Here is a 25,406-nt window from a genome sequence, read left to right as displayed (position 1 = left end):
GGCACGGTTCATACGCCGTGTGACCGCACAGCCCTTCCTCACCCGCGGGTGTGGCTGCCTTAAGCCCACGAGCGGCCTCAGCCTCCGTGCTGCATGTAAGCGTAAGGGATGCATCCCACCCAGTGTCCACGTGGCCCCCGCTCCCTGTAGAAGCTGGTGTTGGCGGCCGTGGCTCCCCAGGGCGTCCTGCAGGAGCGGAAGGTGCTGAGCAAAAGCAAACATCGGTTGGTCTCACGAGCCACAGCCTCGCTCTGACGCTAGGAGACTGGGGAAGGAAAGGGCTGCCTCCTCAGTTTCGAAGTATCGACGTGCCACATCCTCTCCTTTCTGAACCCACTTATTGAAATCTCTCTTGGGTCATCCAAGCCACAGTGGTGGGGATGCCTCAACGTCAGCTCTCTCCAAAGCACGCTTTTGCCAATCACCGAATCTGATCTGCTCAGCACGGGCCTATCAGATCAGCCCTTCACCCGCCTGCTTACCCGGTCGTTCACCCGGCCGTGCTGTTTCACCAGTAGCTGGATAGCGGTGGGGGTGGGCAGTGGGGGGCAATGGACAAGGAATCAAAAGAATATCTCTTAGAAAGTAAAGAAGACTGTACTCGGGTCACACTGTGGGGAAAAGATGGAAGGAACGATTTGACAGGGAAAAGCACATACCCGTAAAAGGAAGTTTATGAGCTTCTCAGGTTAGGGAAAATAGAAGCAGAATAGTCTCGTTTGAGCCTGGTGTTACCCACAACGTGAAGTTTAGAGAAACTAAAACTTGAACAAGCTTGCTGAATTTCATCGTTGAAGTTCTTCAAGGGCTCATTTATTTCAACCCAAACACCTGTGGGAGGGAGCGTGGTGGGTTATATAACCAAGTTCGTGTGAATGCAAAGCTGGGAAGTCAGTCTGTCAGTGGGTTATGTATTTATGGTGTATTATTCTCTTCTTTTATGTGACATTTTGTGCTTAGTCCTTGCCATGCATGAAAACGTGCTCAAGTGCCCCACCCCGGGATGCACAGGAAGAGGGCATGTGAACAGCAACCGCAACACCCACAGGAGGTAATCGTGATGAGGCGCCAACCTTTTACCTTACAAAGAGACGTGGCAGAACCTTTCCCCCAAGAAAAGAAGGAACTAACAATGTGTTACCAAAATCGCTGGATCGCTATCAAATATGTTGCCACTTGAAGCAGAGAAGTATTCTCAGCATGTGCAGAGTGAATCAAACAAAAAAACACAATTTACTTTCCTAGAAATTTTCGTGTAGCAGCCAGTTATGCAAACAAAAACGTTCTATTTGAAGACTAGCGTTATGTATTCATACAGTCACACAAATAGAACGTGTTCTGTTTTGCTCTGGAATCTCACCATGGCTGTTTTTGCATTGAAAGGAGTTGCGTAGGGTTTATCTTGGACTCCATCCAGTAAGCACTAAAAAGGTACCAAAGAGGGACGCCCGGGTGGCTCGTTCGGTTAAGCGCCCGGCTCTTGGTTTCAGCTCAGGTCATGATCTCACGGTTCCCTAGTTCGAGTCCAGCGTCGGGCTCTGCACTGACAGTGCGGAGCCTGCTTGGGATTCTCTCTCTCCTTTTCTACCCCTCCCTGGCTGTCTCTCTCTCTCTCAAAATAAATAAATAAACTTAAAAAATAAAAAAAGGTACCAAAAGGGCTTCAGTGTACTATGGTTCTCACTATAAACCAGGATGAAGATTCCAGATGCGTTACATTGAGATTGTCACCCACTTAAAACACATATGTGCATTTACACACAAATGTGTTGGGTATATGTAAATACTTTTGTTGGAAATTCCTACTGTTTTATGTATACTTTATACCATGTATCGATCATGTGGTCATGAGATACCATTTGACTCGTAAGCATATGGCCAGAAAACTTCGTATTCGGTACTTTAAATTTGAACTGATTTAAAATTAAGTCCCTAACATTTTTCTGAAGATCTTAAGATAAACCATGGAATTTTCACGCTAGCTTCTATAGCTGGGCACATTCCAATTGGAGTGGGTGCGTTCTACTTAAAATGTTGCGGAGTTTCGGAAGAATTTAGATTTTTCTCCCTTACACAATTTTCTGATTTTAAAACTGAGTTTCTTATTCATCAGTTCTGGGATGTGATTGGGGGGCGGGGGAAATGATGACACAATAGTTTGCAAAACGCTTTTGGGATCCGTTAGGGTGGGAAGGGGGCTAATGTTAATATGACTTCACATTTAATGTATGCCAAGTACGCTCTAAGGTACATCCCAAAGCAAATCACTTCATCTTTTTAACTCAGATCCTCCTTTTTTTTTTTTTTTTTAAACAGTCTTTCTGGTTGTCCAATTGCTGCAGCTGAAAAATTGGCAATGTCCCAAGACAAAAGTCAGCTTGATTCGCCCAAAAGCGGCCAGTGTCCTGACCCGGTTCACAGGTACGACCCTCCCATGGGGAGTAGGATGTGCGTGCCATGCTCCCACACGATGCCGCCCATGTCCCCTCGTGTGCCAGTTCCCTATGGCCTGACCTTCGTTCTCAACTACCAGGGTCTGAGAGGCTGGCCCAGTTAATCGTACTGTCACTTAAATGGGCTTAAGTGGCCAGACCCTCCAGAAGTTCACCAGGAAATTGATCTGCATGTAAAGGAAACATAATGTGGGTGAATCTAAAAGAAATAAAGTAAGGGCTCCTGGGTGACCCAGTGAAGCGTCAAACTCTTGATTTCTGCACAAGTCACGATCTCACAATTCATGCGGTCAGGTCCCGTGTCGGGCTCTGTGCCGATAGCCTGATAGCATAGAGCCTGCTTGGGATTCTCTCTCTCTCTCCCTCTGTCCCTCCCCTGCTCTGGTGCACGCACTCTCTGGCTCTCTTTCTCTCTCCAAAATAAATAAGCTTAAAAAAAGAAATACAGTTTATAACATATATTAATCAAAATTCTCTGTCACCAAGTGCAACCCATCCCCCACTGGTTAGGTAAGCACTCCCGATGATTAACCTTTATGCCTGCAGAAAATGCCTTCACAAATCACTCATACCTACCCAAAGTACGTGATGGTGTATATTCATTCTTGTGTTCCAGCTACACATGTAGTTCCTTTAAAACAAAAATTCATTCCGTGAGTTGATAACTATTAATGAAACCTCTCCTATTTGCCCCAAGTACTTCATAAGCTCTAGCAGGTTAGAAGACTTTACATATCACTAAAAAATAAGCTATGTGTGATGGCACAATGAGAAGTTGTATGTTTATTAATATACAAATCGTATATGTAGGAAAAGTGATTTCGGGGTTAAAATAGATGACCAGATCTTCATTGTTGTTACTGAGACACTGAAATGCAAAGTAGTTATTAGGAGTATTTTCAAGATAGGACTTCCCTGAATATGTGCTCTTATAGACTTAATTAAAAGAGTCAAAAATCCCATGAGTGGAGAACATATGTCAAGCAAAGATCATGAATTACCAAATAGCAATGAAAAATCTTACAACAAAGGGGTGCCTGGGTGGCTCAGTCAGTTAAGTGTCCGACTTCAGATCAGGTCATGATCTCACGGTTTGCGAGGTTGAGCCCCACATGGGGCTCTGTGCTGACAGCCCTGAGCCTGGAACCTGCGTCAGATTGTCTCTGTCTCTGTCTCTGTCTCTGTCTCTGTCTCTGTCTCTCTCTCTCTCTCTGACCCTCCCCTGCTCATTCTCTCCCTCTGTCTCTCTCTCTCTCTCTCTCAAAAATAAATAAATAAACATTTTGAAAAAAGACAAAAACATCTTACAACAAAGTTCTTGGGTAATATGACCATATTCTCTTAGTTTCTCCCTAAGCAGGTTATTTATCAAATACAGAAATAGCATGATGTTTTATTTTGCTAATTTCTGAAAAAAAAATGTTGTTTTAGGCTAGAACGCTGATATATTAGGGGTAGAAACCAAATTACATATACAATAATTAGACCAACTAACTACTCAGATATTTTTGTGTAGCAGCTAAAATGTATTTTACCTAATCCGAGAAATATCATTGAAATTTTGGCATTCGGATGAGTCAGGGAAGTTTTGGTGGAAAACGAAAGAAAACCACATATGTATTTTTGATGTTGCTAAATTCTGAGAGGTACACTTGTTTATGCTCTTTTACCATTAGACGCATATTTGTGTTTTTCTTGGTTACACAAATATGATGCCCTTGTTTAATCTAAGTACAATGGTTCTAAGGAAATCGTTAATTCAGATGTAACTTGGATTAAGATAATTCTATTGAAAAATGTGATAGCTATGACAGTATGGTAATTGTGATTCATACTGAAATTATGGCAGTTTAATAGATAAAATAATACCTTAAGTATTATTTACATCAACAAAAACATTCAGACGAAAGGGGGAAAAGGGGGAAAAGCCTGAGAAACTCCTAATTCAGAAGTCAAGTTTCTGGTGCCCATACTGCCCCTGCCCCCATCAGGCTCCCATCAGCTCTGCTGAAGGAGAGCAGGGCTCAGCATTGCTTCTTCCGAACGGACTGTAATGCCATCTCGACACCAGCTACAATCGTGACTTTTCGTGAATCAGCCAATCTGATGAACAGTCCTAACAAGCAGAATGCGCACGCCTTGTCAGTGCCCTAATGAGAGTTACATGGCACTTTCCTCTGTGGAGCTCAAAGCGCCAACAGTCATCAAACACTTGCTCCTCATTGCATCCGCATAAGATGAGTGCAAAATTGCACATTCCTCTTTTACTCATGGGGGACTCGGACCCATGACATGCAGCCGTACCATAGCCACCCTGAGTCCTTAGTACCTCCTGTCTCTGGCTCCTGCCACTCTGTGCTTTATCCTGCTGTGACCACGGCTCTTCTCCACAGTGCACTGTCTCTGTGGGTACCAACAGGCATGACACATTCGGTCTGCTTTCAATTCTGATGCTAATATGCTCACCAAGAGTTTCACCATATTTCTTCTAAACTCTCCCCTTTTTCTTCAGGACGAGCTTGGTGAAACAAATTGAATTCAATTTCCGATCACAAGCCATCACCTCTCCCAGAGCCACGGTGTCAAAAGAACAAGAGAAGTTTGGGAAAGTACCATTTGATTATGCCAGTTTCGATGCCCAGGTTTTTGGCAAACGCCCTCTCGTACAAACAGGTCAAGGACGAAAAACGCCACCATTTCCTGAATGTAAGCTTCAAATCCTAATCCTTATTCCAAAACCAGCACCTTGCCTGAGTGTGTTGGGGGGGGGGGGGGAGAGTGTACTCAAATGTAGAATATTGCTCAGTGTTGCTCAGTGTTCTGATTTTGCATGAGGTTACACTGAATATGGTGAATAGTTAATGGACTAATTATTTTACAAACACTGTGCCATTGCTGAATCGAAATACAGTAATTTACTAAAGAAATATTTAGTTCACATTTAGGTGGGATTGGGATCATATATTGAAACTGTAATAATCATCACAATTTTGGTTCATACTGAAATTATGGAAATTTAATACATAAGATGTTGAAATACTACTTCAAATGGTGCTTAAATCTACAAGAGCAATTAGTCCGAAAGTGAGAGAAGAAGTGAAAAGTCTGAGAAACTCACGGTTCAGAAATCAAGATTTTACTAGAGAGCAATATGGTAACCGCATATTTAAGAATGACTATAGAGTCACTTAAAGTGTGTTAATACTCCAATGGTGTCACATCCATGTAGAAGATCAGAGCTCAAAGATGCTATGATATATACGACTTGGGTGTTCTTACTAACACATTTCTTCAAGTGTTTTAGAGTCTTTGAATATTCTAACGAAAAGGTAAGAGAGTGAGCGTTGGGAGAAACCCAGGCATGATTTCTTTGTCATGGTAACAGTCATAAGGAAAGAAGTGAAGTGATTCCCCAGTTTGAGTTCTCCATAGACCATGGACTAGTTACAACATACACATCCATGGAATCTCTTCGATCTACCTAGTTACCTAGACTGAGTGCTCTCAGGACACATACTATGCGCTTCATTCTCTGGTGTTGGTCACTTCCTTCCAAGAACTGGCATGTTATATAAAACCTAGCAGTGATAAACAGACTTGAAAGGAATTGGCCCATCGAGAGCAAGTACATTCCACTCCAAAAGATATTTTATCTATTCTTACCCAAAATAGGCCAGCCAACATAAATAACACTGACAATAATCCTGTTAGATCCAGGAAAAAATTCGTTTGCACCTATACATACACACACAATGTTCTCTATTATAAAAATGCAAAATATACCCACATGCATGCACATACACATATATGTTTGATTCGGGTGAAGCTGGTTAAGGGCATTCTATACACTTATGCAACACAGATGTTGGTTTAAAAATGCAAACCATTCAGTGACATTCCTACGTTTTTGCAACAATAGGAACAATATTTGGTAATGCTTTCAATTACTTCATGAAAAATAATGATCAAATATTTAGAATAAGCAACATTTACAGCAAAATAAATAAGTACTTCTATGTTATCCCACTTAAATCTTGGGTGTTTCTCCCATGACCTTGAGTGATGTTTACAAACACCCAGAGTGAAAGGAAATATGGTTAATTTTCTCTCTCAGTAATGCCTTGGTGCCACAGCAGAAACATAAAACAGAAACTCAGCCTTGATAACTAAATTGCCTTTCTGCTCACCCTGAGAACATTTTCTCTGTCCTTTACTTATCGTGCTCTACCTAAATATGCAAAATGCCAGCTCATTAAAGACACTGCCGTGTATGTAGTCCCATGTAGTTGGACGTGAGGAACAACTTCTGCTGCTTTAAGCACAAAACAAACCTGAATGTCAAATAATAAGAATGCAATTCGATGTCTAAATATAAACGGTTACTATGAAAACAAATGTCGAAAGGGTACACTTTTTTCTCTACAGGAATCACTGGTCCTCACACATACATGGTTCACAGATGTACGAGTCTTAAGCTCCTGTGGTCTCTGATGGGTTTTGCTAATGTGGTTTTGAATCTACAATTTTTGCCACAAAGGCTTCCAGTGCACCTGCCCCATCACATGAGTTACAGAGTTTTTACCATCAGACGTGTAAAGACGAAAAATATCAAGAGAATAGACCTTCTTCCCCAGCAATCACAACGTTTGGTCTGGGAGACTTCTGCGAAAACCGATCTGAATCCCCTTTGTTTAATGTACCAGTAGACAATGGATCGTGTTTTTTAAAATCTGTTCTTAACATATTTCAGTGCAAGAAGTTATATCTTTAAAACAAATCTATTTAATGACGAAAACCACGTCCGTGCAATTGCTAATCAAATCTCTCTTCAACAGCAAAGCATTTTTCAAATCCAGGGAAATTTCCTAATCGACTGCCTAGTGCGGGCGCCCACACACAGAGCCCTTGTCGTGCCAGCTCTTACAGCTACGGTCAATGTAGTGAAGACACCCACATAGCAGCAACTGCTGCCATCCTGAACCTTTCCACCCGCTGCAGGGAAACTGCAGACATCCTCTCCAACAAACCACAGAGTCTGCATGCCAAGGTAGGCCAGTCCAAGAGCCCGGAGGGTGGGCCAGTGACTGAACCGTGAGAATAAACTGCTTTTCGTGTTCCTAACCACATTCACTGCCACGCCGCTCCCCCACCCCTAAAGCACATCCCTTCCCCGTCCTAGGAAGAGGGCCTGAGTGTAGTGGCTTCGGGGAGGAGTGAAAGAGTGTTGTTCTTGAAGGTGGTACCCCAGAGTCTGGGGAGACGTGCGTTGCGGAGATTTGTAGATTTCAGACCTAGCTTTGTGTTGGGGACTTTGTAGATTTCAGACCTACCTTTGTGTTGGGCACACAAGAGAGAGGCTTGCCGTTAAAGCCAGTGTGAACAATGGAGGCTTTCTGCTGTCAAAGGTGGTAGGGAATGTCGGAGTACACAGGGACTTGTAAAACAGTTGCAAAATTGACCCGTCCGATTTTGTGATTGTCCGCGTTACTACTGTGTAATGGAAGGTAGCCTCGGTTGCTATGGTATTCTCAAAGGACACATAGTAAAACCTGGATACACTAAATCAACATGAGATGGTTTGGGAGGTGGGGGGCACTTGAGGACTCGGGGCGTTCAAATCCAAAATCAAAGTCTGCGAACTTTCTGAAGATGCCACATTTCTGAAGCCGATGAAATTAACCACGTCTCTCCACTAATCTCTCCTCTCTAACAATGAGAAGTAGACATCCATGTTTAGGATACCTTGATGGCAACAAAAAACAAAGATGTCCCAGTTCTTGCCTTTTGAAGAGGAGGGGTTTCTCACGCTCCAGAGTAGCAAGCGAGCCTCAGAGCCCCAGAGGGACTAGGAGAGCTTGTCCGCAGGCCGTCAGCTGGAGCCTGTAACTCCTATCTACGCAAAGGGCTCAGTTAGAAGAAATGCTTTTCCTCCTTAGATGGCTGAAGCCAGCTGAAGCAAAGTGCCCAGGCTTATCTGGAGAAGAGATTTTACCCTTGCTTTAAGTGGGAGATCTCCTGGGTTAAACTCTAGCCCCGAAACTCAGGCGATTAGCGTGGATGGCTCTCTTTTTCCCTGTAAGCTCAACCCCATCCCTGGTGTGGTCAGCTGCTCACCTAAGCCTGCCAGGCCTTCAGGAGAGCAGGGAACGTGGTGCCATCGAGCATTTGACAGAAGAATCAGAATTAGCTTCTGGACAAATCTGAGCCAAGTAAACCCCAGGAAGAGTTGGTGGCCAAAAACCACTCAAAAACAATTTTTAAACAAATGAGGTTCTTAAACAAAGAAAAACGCATCCTCTGAAAACGGTAAAGAAAATACCGAGCTATCCGAATTCAAAAGCATTCGGGTCAGAAATTATTTATAGAAACGAATTATTATTTAGGGTGCTCTCAGGGCTACTTTAGTTCATTTTTATCCATTTTTTAAAACCTGAGTAAATTTCTCCTTTTGCAAAGGGATGTTCTAACACACAGCCAGTTGGAGAAAGCCTGAAATATCCACTGTCTTGGGCTTTATAGTATTTGTTGTTAAGGCTGTCCTTTGAGAATAATGATTAATGCTACCTAAATTACTTGAGCAAAGGGCTGCAGAATGAGGGCTTTCCATCTGCATGTGTAGATATTTTTTTGTTGTTTTTTGGAATTCTGCCTTTAACCTTTATATTCTCCACGTTCTGTTAGTTGCTGGGGCCAGATAAGGAATCAAACAAAGATGACCGAAATCTGAGAGTTTTTTTTTTTTTTTTTTTTCTTATTGCTATACGTGTTTTGTTCTTTTCTTGAATACTTTCTGGTCAGAAGCGTGACTGTTAAATTGGCGCATTCCAAAAATCCAAATAAGTGGCTTCTGCGTCTGTTCTTACACCCCTGTCGGGAGCACTGTGTGTGCCAGGGTTATTCTGCGGAGCGGATGCCCCCGCCCGGGCTGACAGGACGCACTGTGTGTCCCAGCCCCCAGACGGCCAAGCAAGTCTTACCCGCAGAAGCCAAACCACTGATGTATGATGAGGAAGAGGAGACACAGAGTGCAACAAGCGACTTTCAGGCGGACTTTATTCCACTCGCAGTTCAAAAAGCCGTTTTCCTACAGCGGTGGTGAAAACAGGATAAATAGGTCCCCCCTACGGTGTCACTACGTGCGAATCCCTCTTCCAGGGACACGTTCGCACACGACTGCAACGTCTTGCAGAGCTCTCTCCTAGCTGGACCCTGTGCTCCAGATATCAAAGAGGACCTCATAAATCCCCGAAGCCACAACAACAACAACAAAAGTAATGATCGTAGCAAAACAATGAGAAAAGGCCAAAGCAATTAACCCCACCAAGTGGCCTCTGATCCAAGAGTGCCCAGCGCACGCTAGTTCTACTCAGTGTTGCACTTTGCTCCGTGCCCTTTACCTCATCTAGGATTCACTATATATGAACAGTCCTCCCCTCCATGTTGAATGCTAGCCGGATTCTCTATCCACTGTGATTTGATTTTTCCTCTGTGGTGGTTCCCGTGCTTATTTCTGCTAACCAAAACCCGCAGATGTCTTGAGCTCCTTGTTTGGTTGGAAGGATGTAGAGATATACAGATGTGCCCTCCTCTACTCTTATAGCTGAGCAGAGGAGCGTTTTTTGATGTACTAGAGAGATACTCTGGCAGCTGGACTCTTAGCCGTACCCACGAAACGGTCTACGAGGGTTCGACTGGCCAGCTGCGTGTTAAATCCTGCCACAGACCCTGCCTTCAGGGAGCTTATGGGCAAGGCAGAAAGAAAGAAATCGTTGTCCCAGGTGGGGAGCTGGGTTTCCAGAGATGACATTTTTAGTGTTAAGGGGAGGCAAGAGTGGCTTTTATCAGAACTTGGCTGAGGGCAGACCGCTCACTTCCTTGATGGAATGGGCTTCTCTGACGTTGCCTGAAGAGCCCAGTCAAAGAACAAATTAGAGACCACGCTGTCACGTGTGGAGGCCACCTTTTTAAAATCAAGCCAAAGGACACTAACCTTGAAATTGCCTTCCTGCCTACTTGCTGGGGTCACATACAGGTTTTCTTTGTGCCACGTGTAAGCTCACGACTGCCTCCGAGTTCAGTGTCAGGTTCATGGTTTCGTGCGAAATCCCTGCTCTCGTAGAAAACAAAGGGAGCAGAGACTGTTCAGAGAGTCAACGCAACTGTGAGTTCCTGCAGAGTCTAGAAGCAGTGAAGGGACAACACGGATACTCTACATCGTTCTGAAGTCGCGCGGCCCCGAGCAGCGGTCTACCCGACGCTGCCGAGACGCTTCCCTCAGGGACCCTTTCCCCACACCGTGTTGAGAAAAATCAGTGCTAACATTGCCCATCGCTGCCCCACTGAGTCCATTATAGCTTGAAAGCAGAGGTTAAGAGGAATTGTGTATTTGTTAAAAGACAGTCCGGCACGTTCCCAGCACATGTACACCACCCACATCACCTGTATGTTGTTTTAAATATCTCTCTAAGGCATCAAGTCAGAAGAAGAAGTCAGCGGTACCCATAGTAGTGGGTATCGTATCGTTGGTATAATGTCCTTCGTCTTAATAATAGGAGTTTGTAAAACGGGCATGGGCCACAACCTCAGACACTCCCTCTTTGGTCCCACGGCCGTCACTGCCGTTAGGAGCCCCGCATTAGCAGAAAGGGGCAGCAGGCGCAGAGCAAGCCCGGGTTGGCTGAGTTGGCCGAGCGCTTTCCTCTGGCCCCTGAGCGCACGGGCCAGTGCTTGTTGGAGACCCTCCCCGCGGCCTGCCTTCCTCCCGCCCTCAGCAGCAGAGGTAGGAACACGCACGCCGTCTATCTTTATCCCGATCGCTTCTGCTTGCCAAGCATTCTGTTGTTTGTTTTGGTGTTTTCCCCACCTGTTTAGACGAAGTGGCATATGCACAGTATGCCTTAAAAGAAAACAAAAAACTGACACTCGGTTGAAACGCTTAAAGTTCAAAATCTGTTTTGTGCTTGAATAAGGCCGAGAAACAACATGATAGCACTTCACCATTCTTGCTGCCCGGTATCGGAAATCGCCTGATGGCTCTTGGGATGCTTAGAATCCAAAAGCAGCCTTTTTCAGTAACTTGAGTATCGTGTCAGATTGTATCACGAATTTTCAGTGAAATGTTTCAAGAGACGTGGGTCACAGATCACAAGGAACCAACTGATATGTGTGATTACATTGAATAATTCTCTCCTTGCCCCTGAGTGCAGTAGCAGTGGGATGTCTCTTTCGGCATCGAAAACCCAGTCAAACTGTTATTATTATTAGCTGTCATTTATTGAACACCTACTATGTGCCAGGCACTGTAAATAAGCACTTTGCCTATGTTAATTCTTTTTTTTTCATTTTTAATAAACATTAATAAACATTCATTTCATGTTTATTTAATTTAATAAAATTTAATAAACATTCATTTTTGAGAGAGAGACAGACAGAACGTGAGCGGGGAGAGAGAGCGGGCAGAGAGAGAGGGAGACACAACCTCTGAAGCAGGTCCCAGGCTTTGAGCTGTCAGCGCAGAGCCCCACGCGGGGTTCGAACTCACGAACCATGAGATCATGACCTGAGGTGAAGTCGGGCGCTTAACCGACTGAGCCACCCAGGCGCCCTGACTGTGTTAATTCTTTTTAATCCTTCTAGAAACTCTGTAAAGAAGATATCATCCCACTTAGCAGATGAAGAAATAGTAGCATAGAGACATTAAATAATTTTCTCTTATTAATTGGAACTAAAATTTTAATTCATACCTGTCCAATTTCTTACGCTCTTAAAGTTCTTATCATTATCTTATCATTATCATTATCATTATCTTATTATGTGTTATGTAGACTGTTGTCCAACTTAAGAATCTTCACTGACTTTGGTTCCGAGTCTCAGACAATGGCTTTTGGGAAATGGTTAGAAATTTTATTTTAATTTCATACCTTATGTCAGACACTGATTTCTTCCCTGAATTCCGTCATTCTATTTATAGTGAGCACACTTCATAAGCTAATACTCTGAACTTAATAGTTTTGATGCTCAGGTACTATAGAGTAATATATGCTATATATATATTTTTTATTATTAATACCCTACCTGCTTTGACAACATCAGATAGCTTTCAATACAGAAAAGATCCTCTCCAAACAAAGCACCTGGCAGTAAAAGTGGAAGAACATGAGCCAGAAGGTGAAAGTTGGGGGCTAATCGCGGCAGCAGCCTAAGCAGAGGGACGCTTAATGTCTGCACTCCTGTTAGCCAAGTCAAAAAGGGAAAGACGGCCTATCCTGTGTTCATGGAAACCTTGTCGAATAAGGAAAACAATGCTGTCTTGTTATATCTGTGTTTTGAGAGTTAATAATTTTCACAGTCAGAACACTTAAGATAAAGCTCTCTTTTTGCTTTTACTTCATCGCCATCTTTGAATGTATCCTTTTTCATTATTAAAACAATATAACACTGCCATTTGCCTGGATAATATTGGAGGCTTGCTTTAAGACTACCTTCTAAATCCAAGCACAGTAATTTCTGTGTTTTCCCTTTTGTTCTTCAGAAAACAAATGTCTACCCTTTCCCCCTGGTTGTAAGCATAATAGGGATTCGGGGTTGTTTCCTGCTTTCCGTGATAGACATCTTTTCCTGATTGCAACAGAAGCCTCATCAATATCATTTTACTGGTTGCATAATGTGCCATTAAATAGATGTAGCATAATTTCATTAATCATTTCGCTGTTGGTGGACATCCGAATCACCTCTTATTTTATAATACCAATAAGGATTTTAACGAATAATTATTTCAACTTTCAGTTGAATAATAACTTATATTTATTAAATTACCTTTCCTGACAATCTCCTCTATGCATAACACACCCTTCTGGAAGGCAGGAACGGTATTTTTTCAATCTTCTTTTCCCAAATATGGATTCTCAATATTGTAATTAATAAATACATCCTACGTGGCACCTGTACCTCAAACGTGGCCGAAAGTGATGGTCCTTGGTGTCGCTCCTAAGTTGGAGAGTGCATGGATAGTATTAGACCTACCCTCAAAAAAACCTTTACATTTAAATTGATATGATCAAACTAAGGGTCTGGAATGGCACTTTGAGAAATCAGAATATGAGAAGGTGGCGGTGGGGGTCCACATCGCGGCCTCGCCCACCACCCCCTCCTTTTTGCGCTTCCTTTTGGAGGTTCAGGCACAGACAGAAGTGATGTCTGTTGATACGGCTGTGAATAAAAATCCATGCAGTAAACGTGTGATCCACCCATCTATGGGCAGAAAGGGACCCTTCTCTGGTACTGTGTGTAATTGTTGAATGCATCTGTGCGCTCACTTAAAGCCCATCTGTACCCTGCTACCCAAACGTGCTTTCTCCCTGTCAAGTCAGGTGCTCAGAGCAGCCGGCTGGGGCGCGGGATGTACAAGAGTGCCTCTTTTAAACATTAGGAGTGATTTTTCCCCCCAATCAGCTCATTATTACTCAAGATGTGGAATCATAACAACTCTGAGAATCTCTAATTTTTTATTTACTATTTGGATTTTCTTCTGTAAAAACTAAAATATATATATCAGTGTTGTCTTGGAATAGTTGATATTTTTTTCAGGGAGATCGAATCTGCACTATTTATGGGTTTTGCACTATAAAACTCTGCAGCCCAGTCACATGGCTTCTTTTTCCTAAGCCATCTGTCACAGAGGTCTGGAATTTTATGTGAATGTTGGTTGTGCAGTCTTAACCCAAGTTTTTTATTTTTTTAATGAAAAATGTCAGCAACTACAATATTTAGCATTTTACTTCACATTGGCCATTAAACTTGATTACTATAGCTCCGTTTCATTGCTATAGTTACATATCAGCTATGATGCCAAGAATTATTTTGATGGGCTCACGGCAGAATACATTGTTAGATCCCGGAGAAAGCACGTGGCACGGATATGGTTAATATCTTGGATTTTTGTAACTAAGGTTTATTAATGCTGGTATAAAAACGTATTTGATATTATACAGATGGCATAAGATGTTGTGGTTACTAAGTTATTATCCTGGATAAGCTGCACTGTCAAATTCAGGGCTTAAAACTATCACAGGAGATTAAACTATTTACTAAAAAGGACAGAAAGATACAGCCAAAGCATCTTAGCACAAACATATTAGAAGTATATTTACCTCCCGCAAATTTAATAAAGCATTTCTACCTCATGGGCTGAGAGGTTGAAAATAGGAACTTTGCAGGTGAAACAAGCGAACAGAAGAGGGGTTTTATTTTCTGGTCAGGTGCAAGCAGGGAGCCTTTGGAGGCGGCTACCTTGGCCCACCCTTCAGTGGCAACTGTTGGGGGGCGGGGGAGGCAGAGTGTAAATGGGGAGTTAAAATAAATCCCCCGGGAAGTAACTGGCTACCATATGTGTTGGGGATCTTGCTAACGTATTCAAAGAGACCTCCTGCTTTGCCAGCCAAAAGGAAAAAAAAAAGCGGAGACATTGTCCAAGATTGAATTGTGAATTGGTAGATGATAGTGAAAATACCCGAGAGGTATTTATCTGGCCCAGTTAGGAAAGAGCCCAGCACGCTGTCCCGCATTCTGAGTTACTGGATGGCAGTGACCACAGTTGACGAGAGCACAGAGGCCGTCCTTAGGAATGCATCATTTGGACGATCCGGAGCCCCTGAGCAGTCGTTGGGCCTTGACCCTTAAAAACAACAACAACGAAAACATAGCCAGAGGTATCCCAAGGAGAAAGGCTGTGAGGTATCGTGAGTTTTAGTTTCATACTAAGTATCTGGAAAATAATCATCTTTATTGTGCAGTTTCACTGTATGATTTACTCCCAAGCAGTCCCGATGGCAACTGCTACCTACCGCCCCCCCTTCCCCCCCCCAGTCAACAACCGTTTGCCCTATCTGGCCTCCCATCCCCGCCCCCACAACGTAACAAAGCTTTTCTGGTTTAAGTCACCCAGGGTAAAAGGTCACGTTCCTATGAATCTAATATTTCAATAAAAATTCTCTTGCAGCTGGTTATTTTTGCATTTATTTGTGTTAGGTTAATACTGTGATGGGGGGGCGATCTGGGAAGGAGTGCTGTGCCTTTTTATAAACTCAAGTGTTAATGCTATAAATGATGAATTGAGAGTGATAATTCTGCAAGCCAGGAAAGGAGATTTAAAGCTAAACTTCAAAAAAATACATAAAACAGGGTTAGCCAATACATTTAGCGTTTGGAACATCTTATTTATATTAGGCTCTACTTTGTTTAAACCCAGAAACACGAAGCTCGCTAATGGCACTGCTCTTAAAAGTCTGCCTAAGAATTGAACATTAACCAAAGCAAATCAGAAAGCTAGATTTTAAATCAGATATACTTACATAAAAGCTTGCATTTAAAATGATCCCTTAAAAGCCCCACATGGCTAGCTGTAACTGCAAACTGCTTAAATGTTTTTCTGTTTCCTATTGTATACCAGGGAGCCGAGATAGAAGTGGATGAAAATGGCACATTGGACTTAAGCCTGAAAAAAAATCGAATCCTGGACAAAGCTGCACCCCTAACTTCCTCTAACACTTCTATTCCAACTCCTTCCTCTTCCCCATTCAAAACAAGCAGCATTTTGGTCAATGCAGCCTTCTATCAGGCTCTCTGTGATCAAGAGGGCTGGGACACTCCTATCAACTATAGCAAAACTCACGGGAAGACAGAGGAGGAGAAAGAGGTATTGTTTCAATATGTCAATCACTAAGTTTAAGACGCAGCATGATTGGACAGTATTCTTAGCTTTCTTTTTCCTCCTGAATTATTTTTCGTATTCCTGTGTAGACAATACATAATTCTGTACCTTGTTTCAGACTTTGGTAAAGTGGTGATCTTAAAATTTCATCAGAAATTGAGAAATGTATCCAACTTTTCCTGTCACTTACCTAAAATGACGTCGCCATGGTACACTGTATCCCCATTTGGGCTGCAATTGTGTGCACTGAATGAGAGATTATATTATTCATCCCTTCAGAATACAGAGGCCTGTAAGGTGCCATATATAACCCAGCACTGAAATGCCAACGTACTCGTTCTTTCTGAACCAGAGGGTAGAAGATGAAGTCAAATCAGGGATAAGTAAGAACCAGGGATAAGTGTCAGATTCATTCCCTTGGTTTCATGAAGGAACTATTAGGATATTTACATATAGAGCCATTGGCCCAGGTATGTGGATCATGAACGCTGGGCGTCTAGATTGTATCAATCCCAAAGTCAAGGAGATGCATCTGTGTATTTGGTTCTCTTTGGAGTGGTTTCACCGGTGAAAGCCAGATGTTGTCACTGTGCCGGATTCATCAAGCCTTCATCTCCATAGTTTGAGCCACCTGGCTTAGTCTGATTAGTCCTGACTTAGAGTCATTCAAAAGAATTCATGGCCAGAAACCTCCACTGTTTAGACTATATCATTACAAATGGGACCCTGTTACAGGAGTGGTTCATTTTGCTTTGCTGTCAGGAAACTTGTTGATACTTGCTGGTTGATACGTTCAAAGAACTAAAATAGCTACTGCCTTTGGACGTGTCCATCACCTTTTTGAGCTTTTTGAAGTTCAGAAACTTTTGGGGGAAATACTAATTTGATTTTTAACATCGGAGACCTTAAGTTGACATAAAGAAGCATAAATGTGACATAGTGATCACAAGATTGGGTTGTTTCTGCAATTCTCCTTCCTTTCTTCCTTCTTCCCTCCCTTCATCCTTCTTTCTTTCTTCCTCCCTCCCTCCTTCCTTCTTTCTTTTCTTCCTTTATCCCTTCCTTCCCCCCTCCCTTCTTCCTTTTTTCTTTCCTTCCTTCTTTCTTCCCTCCCTTCCTTCTTCCTTCTTTCTTTCCTTCATTTATCCCTTCCTTCTTTCCTCCCTCCCTTCTTCCTTCCTCCCTCCCTTCTTCCTTCCTCCCTCCCTTCTTCCTTTTTTCTTTCCTTCTTTCCTCCCTTTGTTCCTTCCCTCTTTCCTTCCTTCATCCCTTCCTTCCCTCTTCCCTCCCTTCTTCCTTCTTTCTTTCCTTTCAAGATTGTTGATTCAGTCCCCCTCTGTAGTAGCCAGCTGTAGAGAACGGGCCTACCCTCCCAAACTGCTCAATCACCAGCTAGTCCAAGAGCTGAGAAGACCACGGCTCATCCCACTCTACACCACCAAAAGGAAGCCGAATCCTAGTCAGAAGATCTATTGTTGAGGGTTTGGTAAAAAGTCTTATGTCACATGAAGTATGATATTTACAAAGTAAGCATAACTGTGCCGTATTCTTGGATTGATCCCATGAGGACAACACCCACCTTGTTTGGGAGTATCTCCATGTCATGTGCAGGGTGGGATGTAGACTTTCTGTCCCCACCCTTGTGACTGTGCTATAAATGGACCATGGTCAACAGTCACCAGAAATCTTCCCTCCAGTGTCAGACATACTGATTCAGTCTTGAGTAGTAATGAAGAAAATTTATGTCAAGTGGGTTCTTGTTTTCCTTTAGGGTCTCTTGTATTGTTTGATCTTGGTTATAATTTTTGGCATCAGCAACAGTATTGCATTCACATTCTGAGACACACCTCCCATTTGGGGGTCTAGTAAGTGCCTGAGGAATCCTCCTTGGCTATATGTCTTATCAGCCAGAAAATGAGGTCTCATAATAAATATTTTATCTTTATTTCCAATCTCATTTATCTACGTAATTCCAAAAAACAATCTGGATTCACCCTGGAGATTCAACTAGAGTATGTTCTTATCTAATGCTTATATATCTGTGACAGTGTTTTGTTTCCCAGCAAAATCGTGGAGAAAACGGATTTGTTTAGATTAGATTTCTGCTCTTTTCAGAAAGGCTAACTTAGTTCAGGTCTGACAGTAGAGACTTTTACTGCTACTGTTTACAACCTAAGCATTCTGAAATCTGGAATCCAGAAGCTGTGTGGAAATTCAGTGTCACTAAGAATAACAAAAGAGGACATTGAAGATGCTAAGTGAGTTCTCGAGGTCAAAGTGCTTGCCCTGGGTTTGAGTTGACAACATTTTTTAAGCTTAATATTTATTGTCACAGTTATTTGACCATGAGCAATTCATTGCTTGGGGAAACTATACCTGATGGGGACACACACACACACACACACACACACACACAAGTGTTTCTAAAGCACTGTGACTCCCTAAGACAATTTCTCAGCCCTCGTTCTTTGTGCCTCCTTCTGCACCAAGGTAATCTACAAATAGACAATGTTTTTCTCCCTGTTCTGAATCTTGTAAATGAAAACTGTGATACTTGATAGTTACTATTTTGAAAAAATAGATTGTATTCATTGTCCTCGTTGCGGAAGTAGCAGAGGGACACCGTAAGGATAAAGATAAGGGATCTTTAGACACAGTGTCTTATCACCCTAACAATCCTGAAAAGCAGGATTATGGTCAGAGTTTTTGGAGGAGAAAATTGAGACTCGAGGAGGTAAAGTTGTTGGTCCGTGGTCATACAGAAATTAAGAAATGGGCCTAGGATTTCCTAAAATGAAGAAAGAGGAGAAGGGTGAAAATAAAGAGAAGGAAAAGATTAAAAACCACATCAAGTAATGGTGACAGCCGGGAAATATTGAGAAATTAGAAAGGAAAGGGAAGAAGAGAACAATGAAGAAACGGTACTTGGCGAGGTGTGGCCAAGGCAACAGTGGACCAAGCCCCCCTTGACCCTGATCTACAGGACATGACCACACTTTTCCAGTGAGCCCAATGGGATGCTGTGCTCCGCCCAGGCCATACATAAGCTGTGAAGGGTGGTCGGTTCCGCTCTGACACCCCCGTCCTGCCCGTTCCCACCTCCACCGCCTCCCCGCGCCCTGCCACACAGGACACTCACACACGTACACGCACACACAACCAGAAACAGAGCGATTATTTCTAATTCATTGTTATCTAGTTCATATGCACAACAGTTGCTTAATTTTGGTGGTAATTTTCAGAAAATATTGTCTGTCTCTCTCAGTGAAATAGCCTGTCCAGATGCCCCCTGCAAAAAAAAAAATCCTGAATCTGGAAAAAACTCAAAATATCTCGAAAGGAAAGTGCGGAGAAATAACTAGGGCTGTCAGTTGCATTCAACTGTCAGTTCTCCAAAGATTTCAGGGCTTAAAATGTTAAAAGTGCCAGATGCTATTATCTGTTATTCATGTTACCATTATGTTCTGGCCTTTACTGAAATCAATATAAACTTCCATCTGTACATTAAAGGAATTTCATTGCACCCGTATACTTTCTAAATGCAATGCATATATACCACATTCTCTCTTACATGTCCAGAGGATAAAATTATTATTTTTAAAATTATAGTTGAAATTTTGAAAAAAATTCTTCCAAATGATATTGACTTATTTTTTACTGGGTGCTGTTTAAAATTTTTTCTAGTATAAAATGCTTGTGCAACAAAATTAGGAATTCTTTCAGTGATGGTCGTCTGTGTATATGCTCTCTGTAGGTTTCTAGGGGTAGGATGCTGAGTGAAGAAAAGGGAAAAAGACAGTTATTTCATAATGTAATTGCGTGCATAAGAGTCCATAGTTTTTCTAAGGAGCTGCGAAATATTTAAAAGGTCATATCCAATAAAATTATCCTATTAAAACGTTACCACATGTTCCTATTCCAAATTGAATGCCATACATTCTGCAAGCGTTATGTTTATATACATTTTAGTCACAATAATAGCATAAATTTTCATAAGTGATCATTTCTTTCAAAATCCCTTATTCTCTTGCCTCTCATAATGTATAGATTCCGCAGTTCAACAATAGCTTATAAACTTTATATGTTTTTATGTTCATCTATAAATGTACACGCCTTTAGGAATACTTTGTTCTTAATTTTATCATGAAGAAAATAATAAAAGGCTCTTTTTCATTTTATGCTATTTTTAAAAAAAATTCAGCACCTAAACAGAAAAACAAAGGCTGTTTCACACTGAGACAATATTGGATTCAGCATTTGTGTCTACTTTCAAAAAGCCAAGACATTTATAAATTATAGCAGAAAACACTCCCGGGTGGACTCCAGATAGCCCCAAATGGTGGTATTGTCAGGTTTAAGGTCTTATAATTAGGAGTTGTTTCATGTTAGGCATTTACACTGTAAAGCTTGAAAAAGATAAGCACCATCCGTCTATTTTGCTGTAGATTCCATGGAAGGAGCGTCAAAGTGGCATTTCTTTTTGTATCTTACAAGGCAGCTACTACCAGGCACCCATTTCTCTTTATTTTTAAACGGTGCATTATGATCTCCTACTATTTTCAAACATATATCCATTAAATAAAATGGAATACTTAGCACTATAAAGAATATACAGAAAGAAGTTGGACCAAACCAGGTTTTATTAATTTGGTCTGTGGATGGTGTAACTTGAGATGGTTTACCAATGTATTTACCACTGTGTGGTTTTGTGGAAAACAGCCGAATTGTTATCCAAGTAATTAATGAAGATGATTACACGTGCCTTTATGACTGAGCTCAAGGTTTGAATTTTTCCTTGGTTGGGAAAAAACCCAGGGATTTTGTTTTCCCACTGATTTTGAGTGTAGACTCAGAATTATTAAAATATATTATATACGTTTTATTATATATATTATATTTTGCCATCACATTTTTATATCCATTTGACTTAAATGAGATTTACCGTGAATAATTCAGAATAGTTTTCTCATTTTCAACAGGTCAGTACTTTTGAGAATTAGAATAGTTTTCCACATTAGTTAATCTGATTTTAATATTAAATCCAGGAAGCATTATATTTACTGGATATAAGCTTAAGGATGAATGTAAGCTAATTATGTAATTGAGGAAAACCATCATTAGTTTTCTGTAAGATAATATATCAGACGGTCTATAAATTATTTGAAAGGATTAATAAATCTTCCTTATGAAATCAAGATCAGTTTTAAGCTTAAAAGAAGGCCACAAAAATGAGGGGTAAGCCAGCAAGAAATTCCATCCAATGAGTAAAAGCATTACAAGATACTAAGCAAAAGAGGTAACTTAAGAAAATAGGAAATGATGTGAGAATAAAAGCAATTATCCAGAAAGATCAAACCAAATGCCTACATATTGTGGACCAGTTATTACATCTTTAAACAATTTAAATGTTAACTTTTTGTATATCAGAAAGAACATTTTGTTAACCTAAATTTACTTATTCTTTTTCATTTAAAAATTTGTGGTTCACTTTTGCAATATTTCTTTTGTTTTACCAATGACTGCTGTGTACGTAAAGAACTATTTCTACATTCTCCAGGAAACATTCATTATGCAATAAAATCAGAAACATATTCACTATATAGCTCAAGAAATGCCTCTGTAGTTATATTTGCCAAAATGTCCTCATGAATTATAATTTTCTTTTCTTCACCAAGGATAGAGGTCCATCCTAATCAGGATATCATTATACTTTATTAGCTCATTAATTTTGAGTACAAATCCAATGAGGAACTTCAGCTAAGTCATTAAGCTAAAACTCAAATTCTACCCTAATGACTCCATATACAGTTGTCTTTTCAGGTTCCCTAATGCCTTCTGTGCTTCTGTATTTTTTTTTAATTTATTTTTTCCAGAAAGACCCTGCGAGCTCTCTAGAAAATTTAGAGGAAAAAAAGTTTCCTGGAGAGGCCTCCATACCAAGTCCTAAACCCAAGCTCCACGCGAGAGACCTCAAAAAAGAGCTCATTACGTAAGTCATCTTCAACGGCATATTCTGCGAAATTCTAGAACTAGGAGACTCAAGTTCATAATTTTGAGGAATCACATCCTGATTTGTATAGCTGATTTTCGGAATGTTTTAGGACAATTTCAACCAGTCGATAGTTAAGTGTTCGATATGTACCGAAATTTCTGCTTAGAACTAAGAGAATTACAAAAATCAAAGTGTACGTGACGAGACTTCATGCTAAGAAATGATTTAAAAACACAAAACCAATGTAAAACAATTAGAAATGTTTACATTTTTTGTTCTGTTTGGCTCATCAAAATCTTTCGTTGTGCTTTGTTCTATTGTGTCTTTGTAGTACCAGTTGCTAGTCTCATGGCCGTAGACAAAGTTTTTTAACTCATTTGAACCTCCAGTTTCTTAAATGTAAAACAGGGATATCAATAGTCATCTCATGAAATTGTGAAAATCTAATGAAATAATCTATAAGAATATATAAAATGCCTAGCGGGTAGAATGTTCTCATTTTGTGATCATTATTACTACCTGCGGCATAGACTAGCTCACAGTATTCTATGTAAGATTATTGCATTTTGTCCACTAAAGGCATAAATATTTTTTTAATGGGGAAGTACATTAATTCATGTTCCTATTGAAATTTTTTTTGATAAATTAATCACATTTAATGAGAATTTAAACAATTATTACATTGAAAATTTTAAAATATTACACCTGTGTTTGAAATACAGGCAGCAGCCATTTTCTTTTTGATTTTACAATAAATATTAAGTACCTGTCAGTAAATTAATGTTCCTTTCCATAACATAATTAACAGTACTGTTATCACACAGATGATATGAAAAACTTACTACCCGTCGGTCTAACCTCCTTCGCAGACTCACAGATTTTCCTGGGAGGCAGAGACCGGGGTGCCTGGGTGGCTTAGTCGGTTGACTCTCGATTTTGGCTCAGGTCATGATTCCAGGATCATGGGATCAAGCCCTAAGTCACGTTTCATGCTGAGTGTGGAGCCTGCTTAAGATTGTCTGTCTCCAGGGGCGCCTGGGTGGCGCAGTCGGTTAAGCGTCCGACTTCAGCCAGGTCACGATCTCGCGGTCCGTGAGTTCGAGCCCCGCGTCAGGCTCTGGGCTGATGGCCCGGAGCCTGGAGCCTGTTTCCGATTCTGTGTCTCCCTCTCTCTCTGCCCCTCCCCCGTTCATGCTGTGTCTCTCTCTGTCCCAAAAATAAATAAAAAACGTTGAAAAAAAAAAAAAAAAAAAAAAAAAAAAGATTGTCTGTCTCTGTCTCTCCTTCTGTCCCTTTGCCCTGCTTATGCTGTCTCTAAAATTAAAAACAAAACAAAACAAAAACAAAGCAGAGTCCAGCTTTTTCTTTTTGAAGAGGAATTTTTACATTTAATTTGGGGATTCTGTTAGAAATCAATTACCATTTTCACCGTGATGAGTGTAGTGATGCTCTATAGTCAGTGGTGATGATGGAGTGAAAGATCCAGAATCCATTCTTCTTTATTTTCTATTATTTTTATTATTTTTAAGTTTATTTATTTATTCGGAGAGAGAGAGCACAAGCAAGGGAAAGGCAGAGAGAGAGGGAGATAGAGAATCCCAAGCAGCCTCTGCACTGTTAGCGTGGAGCCCGACACGGAGCTCAATCCCACAAACTACGAGATCATGACCTGAGCCAAATCAAGAGTTGGATGATTAACCACTTGAGCCCCCCGGGTGCCCCAGATCCAGAATCCATTCTTAAGAAGTCACATCTTTTTAGGACTATTTGGGTCTAGCTATTCTCTCTATGGCAGTGGAACAATTGTTAATTTATTCAGTAATAATTAAAAAAATTTTTTTTAATGTTTATTTTTGACAGAGAGAGACAGAGCATGAGCGGGGAAGGGGCAGAGAGAGAGGGAGACACAGAATCCGAAGCAGGCTCCAGGCTCCGAGCTGTCGGCACAGAGCCCGACACGGGGCTCGAACTCACGAGCGGTGAGATCGTGACCTGAGCTGAAGTCGGACGCTTAACTGACTGAGCCACCCAGGCGCCCCTTCAGTAACAATTTTTCGCATGCCTACCCTGTGTTAGTAGGCACATATAGATGCTGGGAATATAGGAGCAGACAAACTCTGCCCTTCCAGAAAGTGCCTCCAAGGGAACGAACGGGGTGTAGGGATAGAGAATGTTGCTTCTGGGTTGGTTGAATGAGTTGAAGAAATGTTCATGTTTTGGTCAGAGGTTCTTAATCTGACCCTACTGACCCCAGGAGATCCAAGACAGTGCTTCAGGGAGTGTGTGAACCCGACGGCATTTCATGTAAATGATTTCTTGGGTAGGGGAGGTAACGGTTTCCATCACCCCTTTGAGAAAAGGGTTCTGTGACTCAGAAGAGTTTAAAGACCAGGGCGCCCGACGGCAGTAAGCACCAGCTAAGACTGCGGTAGAGGCTGGGAGCCGGGACCAGCTTCGGGGGCGGGCAGAGGCCCTGAGCTGAGCCCTGAGGGCCAGCTGGACCTGGAGCGAGAGTGAGAATGGAGCCAAGCAGCGGAGGAGAGGGCCTGGCTGCAGGTTTGCACTAGCAAGCCGTGGGCTTTAGACAGAGAAGTGAGCTAAGGGTGTATACCTCAGGGGGAACAGTGCGCAGAATTATCGTGAGGCTGGAGGCCCTCGGGGACTGTGTCAGGAAGGTCACCTAAGACACCGATGTAGAGATTCAGACGTGAGATCATGAGGCAGTGGCCCCTGGGAGATGATGCTAGAGAAAGTCTAGAAAGAAAGGGACAGAGTGCTCATTACAGAACTTGAGGAACACACCTGAGCAGTGTGAAAACAGAAGCCCACAGAGAATGCAGAAATGAGGCCGTTGAGAGGTTCGGGAGGGTGACCGTGGCGAATGATTGCCATGGGAGCAAAAAGCTAACAAAATGCCAAACTGGGCATTGGGTGTTATTGGCTTGCACCCTAAGTGCAAAGAGGTTAAGAAAATGCTGAACAAACCTTGGGAAAATGGGTCTTACAAAGTCACGGAGGCAGAGAAGGGAGCACGAGGTGGAGAAATTCAGAGAAGTTTGTGAGCAGGGACGGCACAGGGACAGCCGCCGCATCAGTGCAGTGACAAAAACTAAGATTGTGGACCTCGCCCGGCTCTCACAGCCTCATTCGGCCAGCCTTGGAGACGGGCGACCGTGTGTCGTCAGAATTGAGGGCGCGATTCACACAAATTCCTTACGGACATGAGTTGACCTGGGCCTGTCAGACCGAAGGC

The 25,406-nt window shown here is 41.9% G+C and overlaps 1 protein-coding gene across 7 annotated transcripts in view; it reads left to right on the top strand.

The window, feature by feature from the left end:
* Positions 1-25,406, top strand: part of ST18 (ST18 C2H2C-type zinc finger transcription factor) — a 258,776-nt gene that overhangs the window by 201,963 nt on the left and 31,407 nt on the right. For all 7 annotated transcript variants that reach the window (XM_060610513.3, XM_078441753.2, XM_060610512.3 and 4 more), the window contains 6 exons: positions 961-1,051; positions 2,317-2,421; positions 4,966-5,159; positions 7,289-7,500; positions 15,901-16,146; positions 22,035-22,150. In XM_060610513.3, coding sequence (XP_060466496.1) covers positions 961-1,051; positions 2,317-2,421; positions 4,966-5,159; positions 7,289-7,500; positions 15,901-16,146; positions 22,035-22,150 — 964 coding nt within the window. The remainder of the gene's footprint in view (positions 1-960; positions 1,052-2,316; positions 2,422-4,965; positions 5,160-7,288; positions 7,501-15,900; positions 16,147-22,034; positions 22,151-25,406) is intronic.

The sequence above is a fragment of the Panthera onca genome, chromosome F2 (genome assembly GCF_046562875.1).
Source record: "Panthera onca isolate mPanOnc1 chromosome F2, mPanOnc1 haplotype 2, whole genome shotgun sequence".
NCBI lineage: Eukaryota > Metazoa > Chordata > Mammalia > Carnivora > Felidae > Panthera > Panthera onca.
The sequence above is the reverse complement of the archived record's forward strand: the minus strand, read 5'-3'. Positions and strand labels throughout refer to the sequence as shown.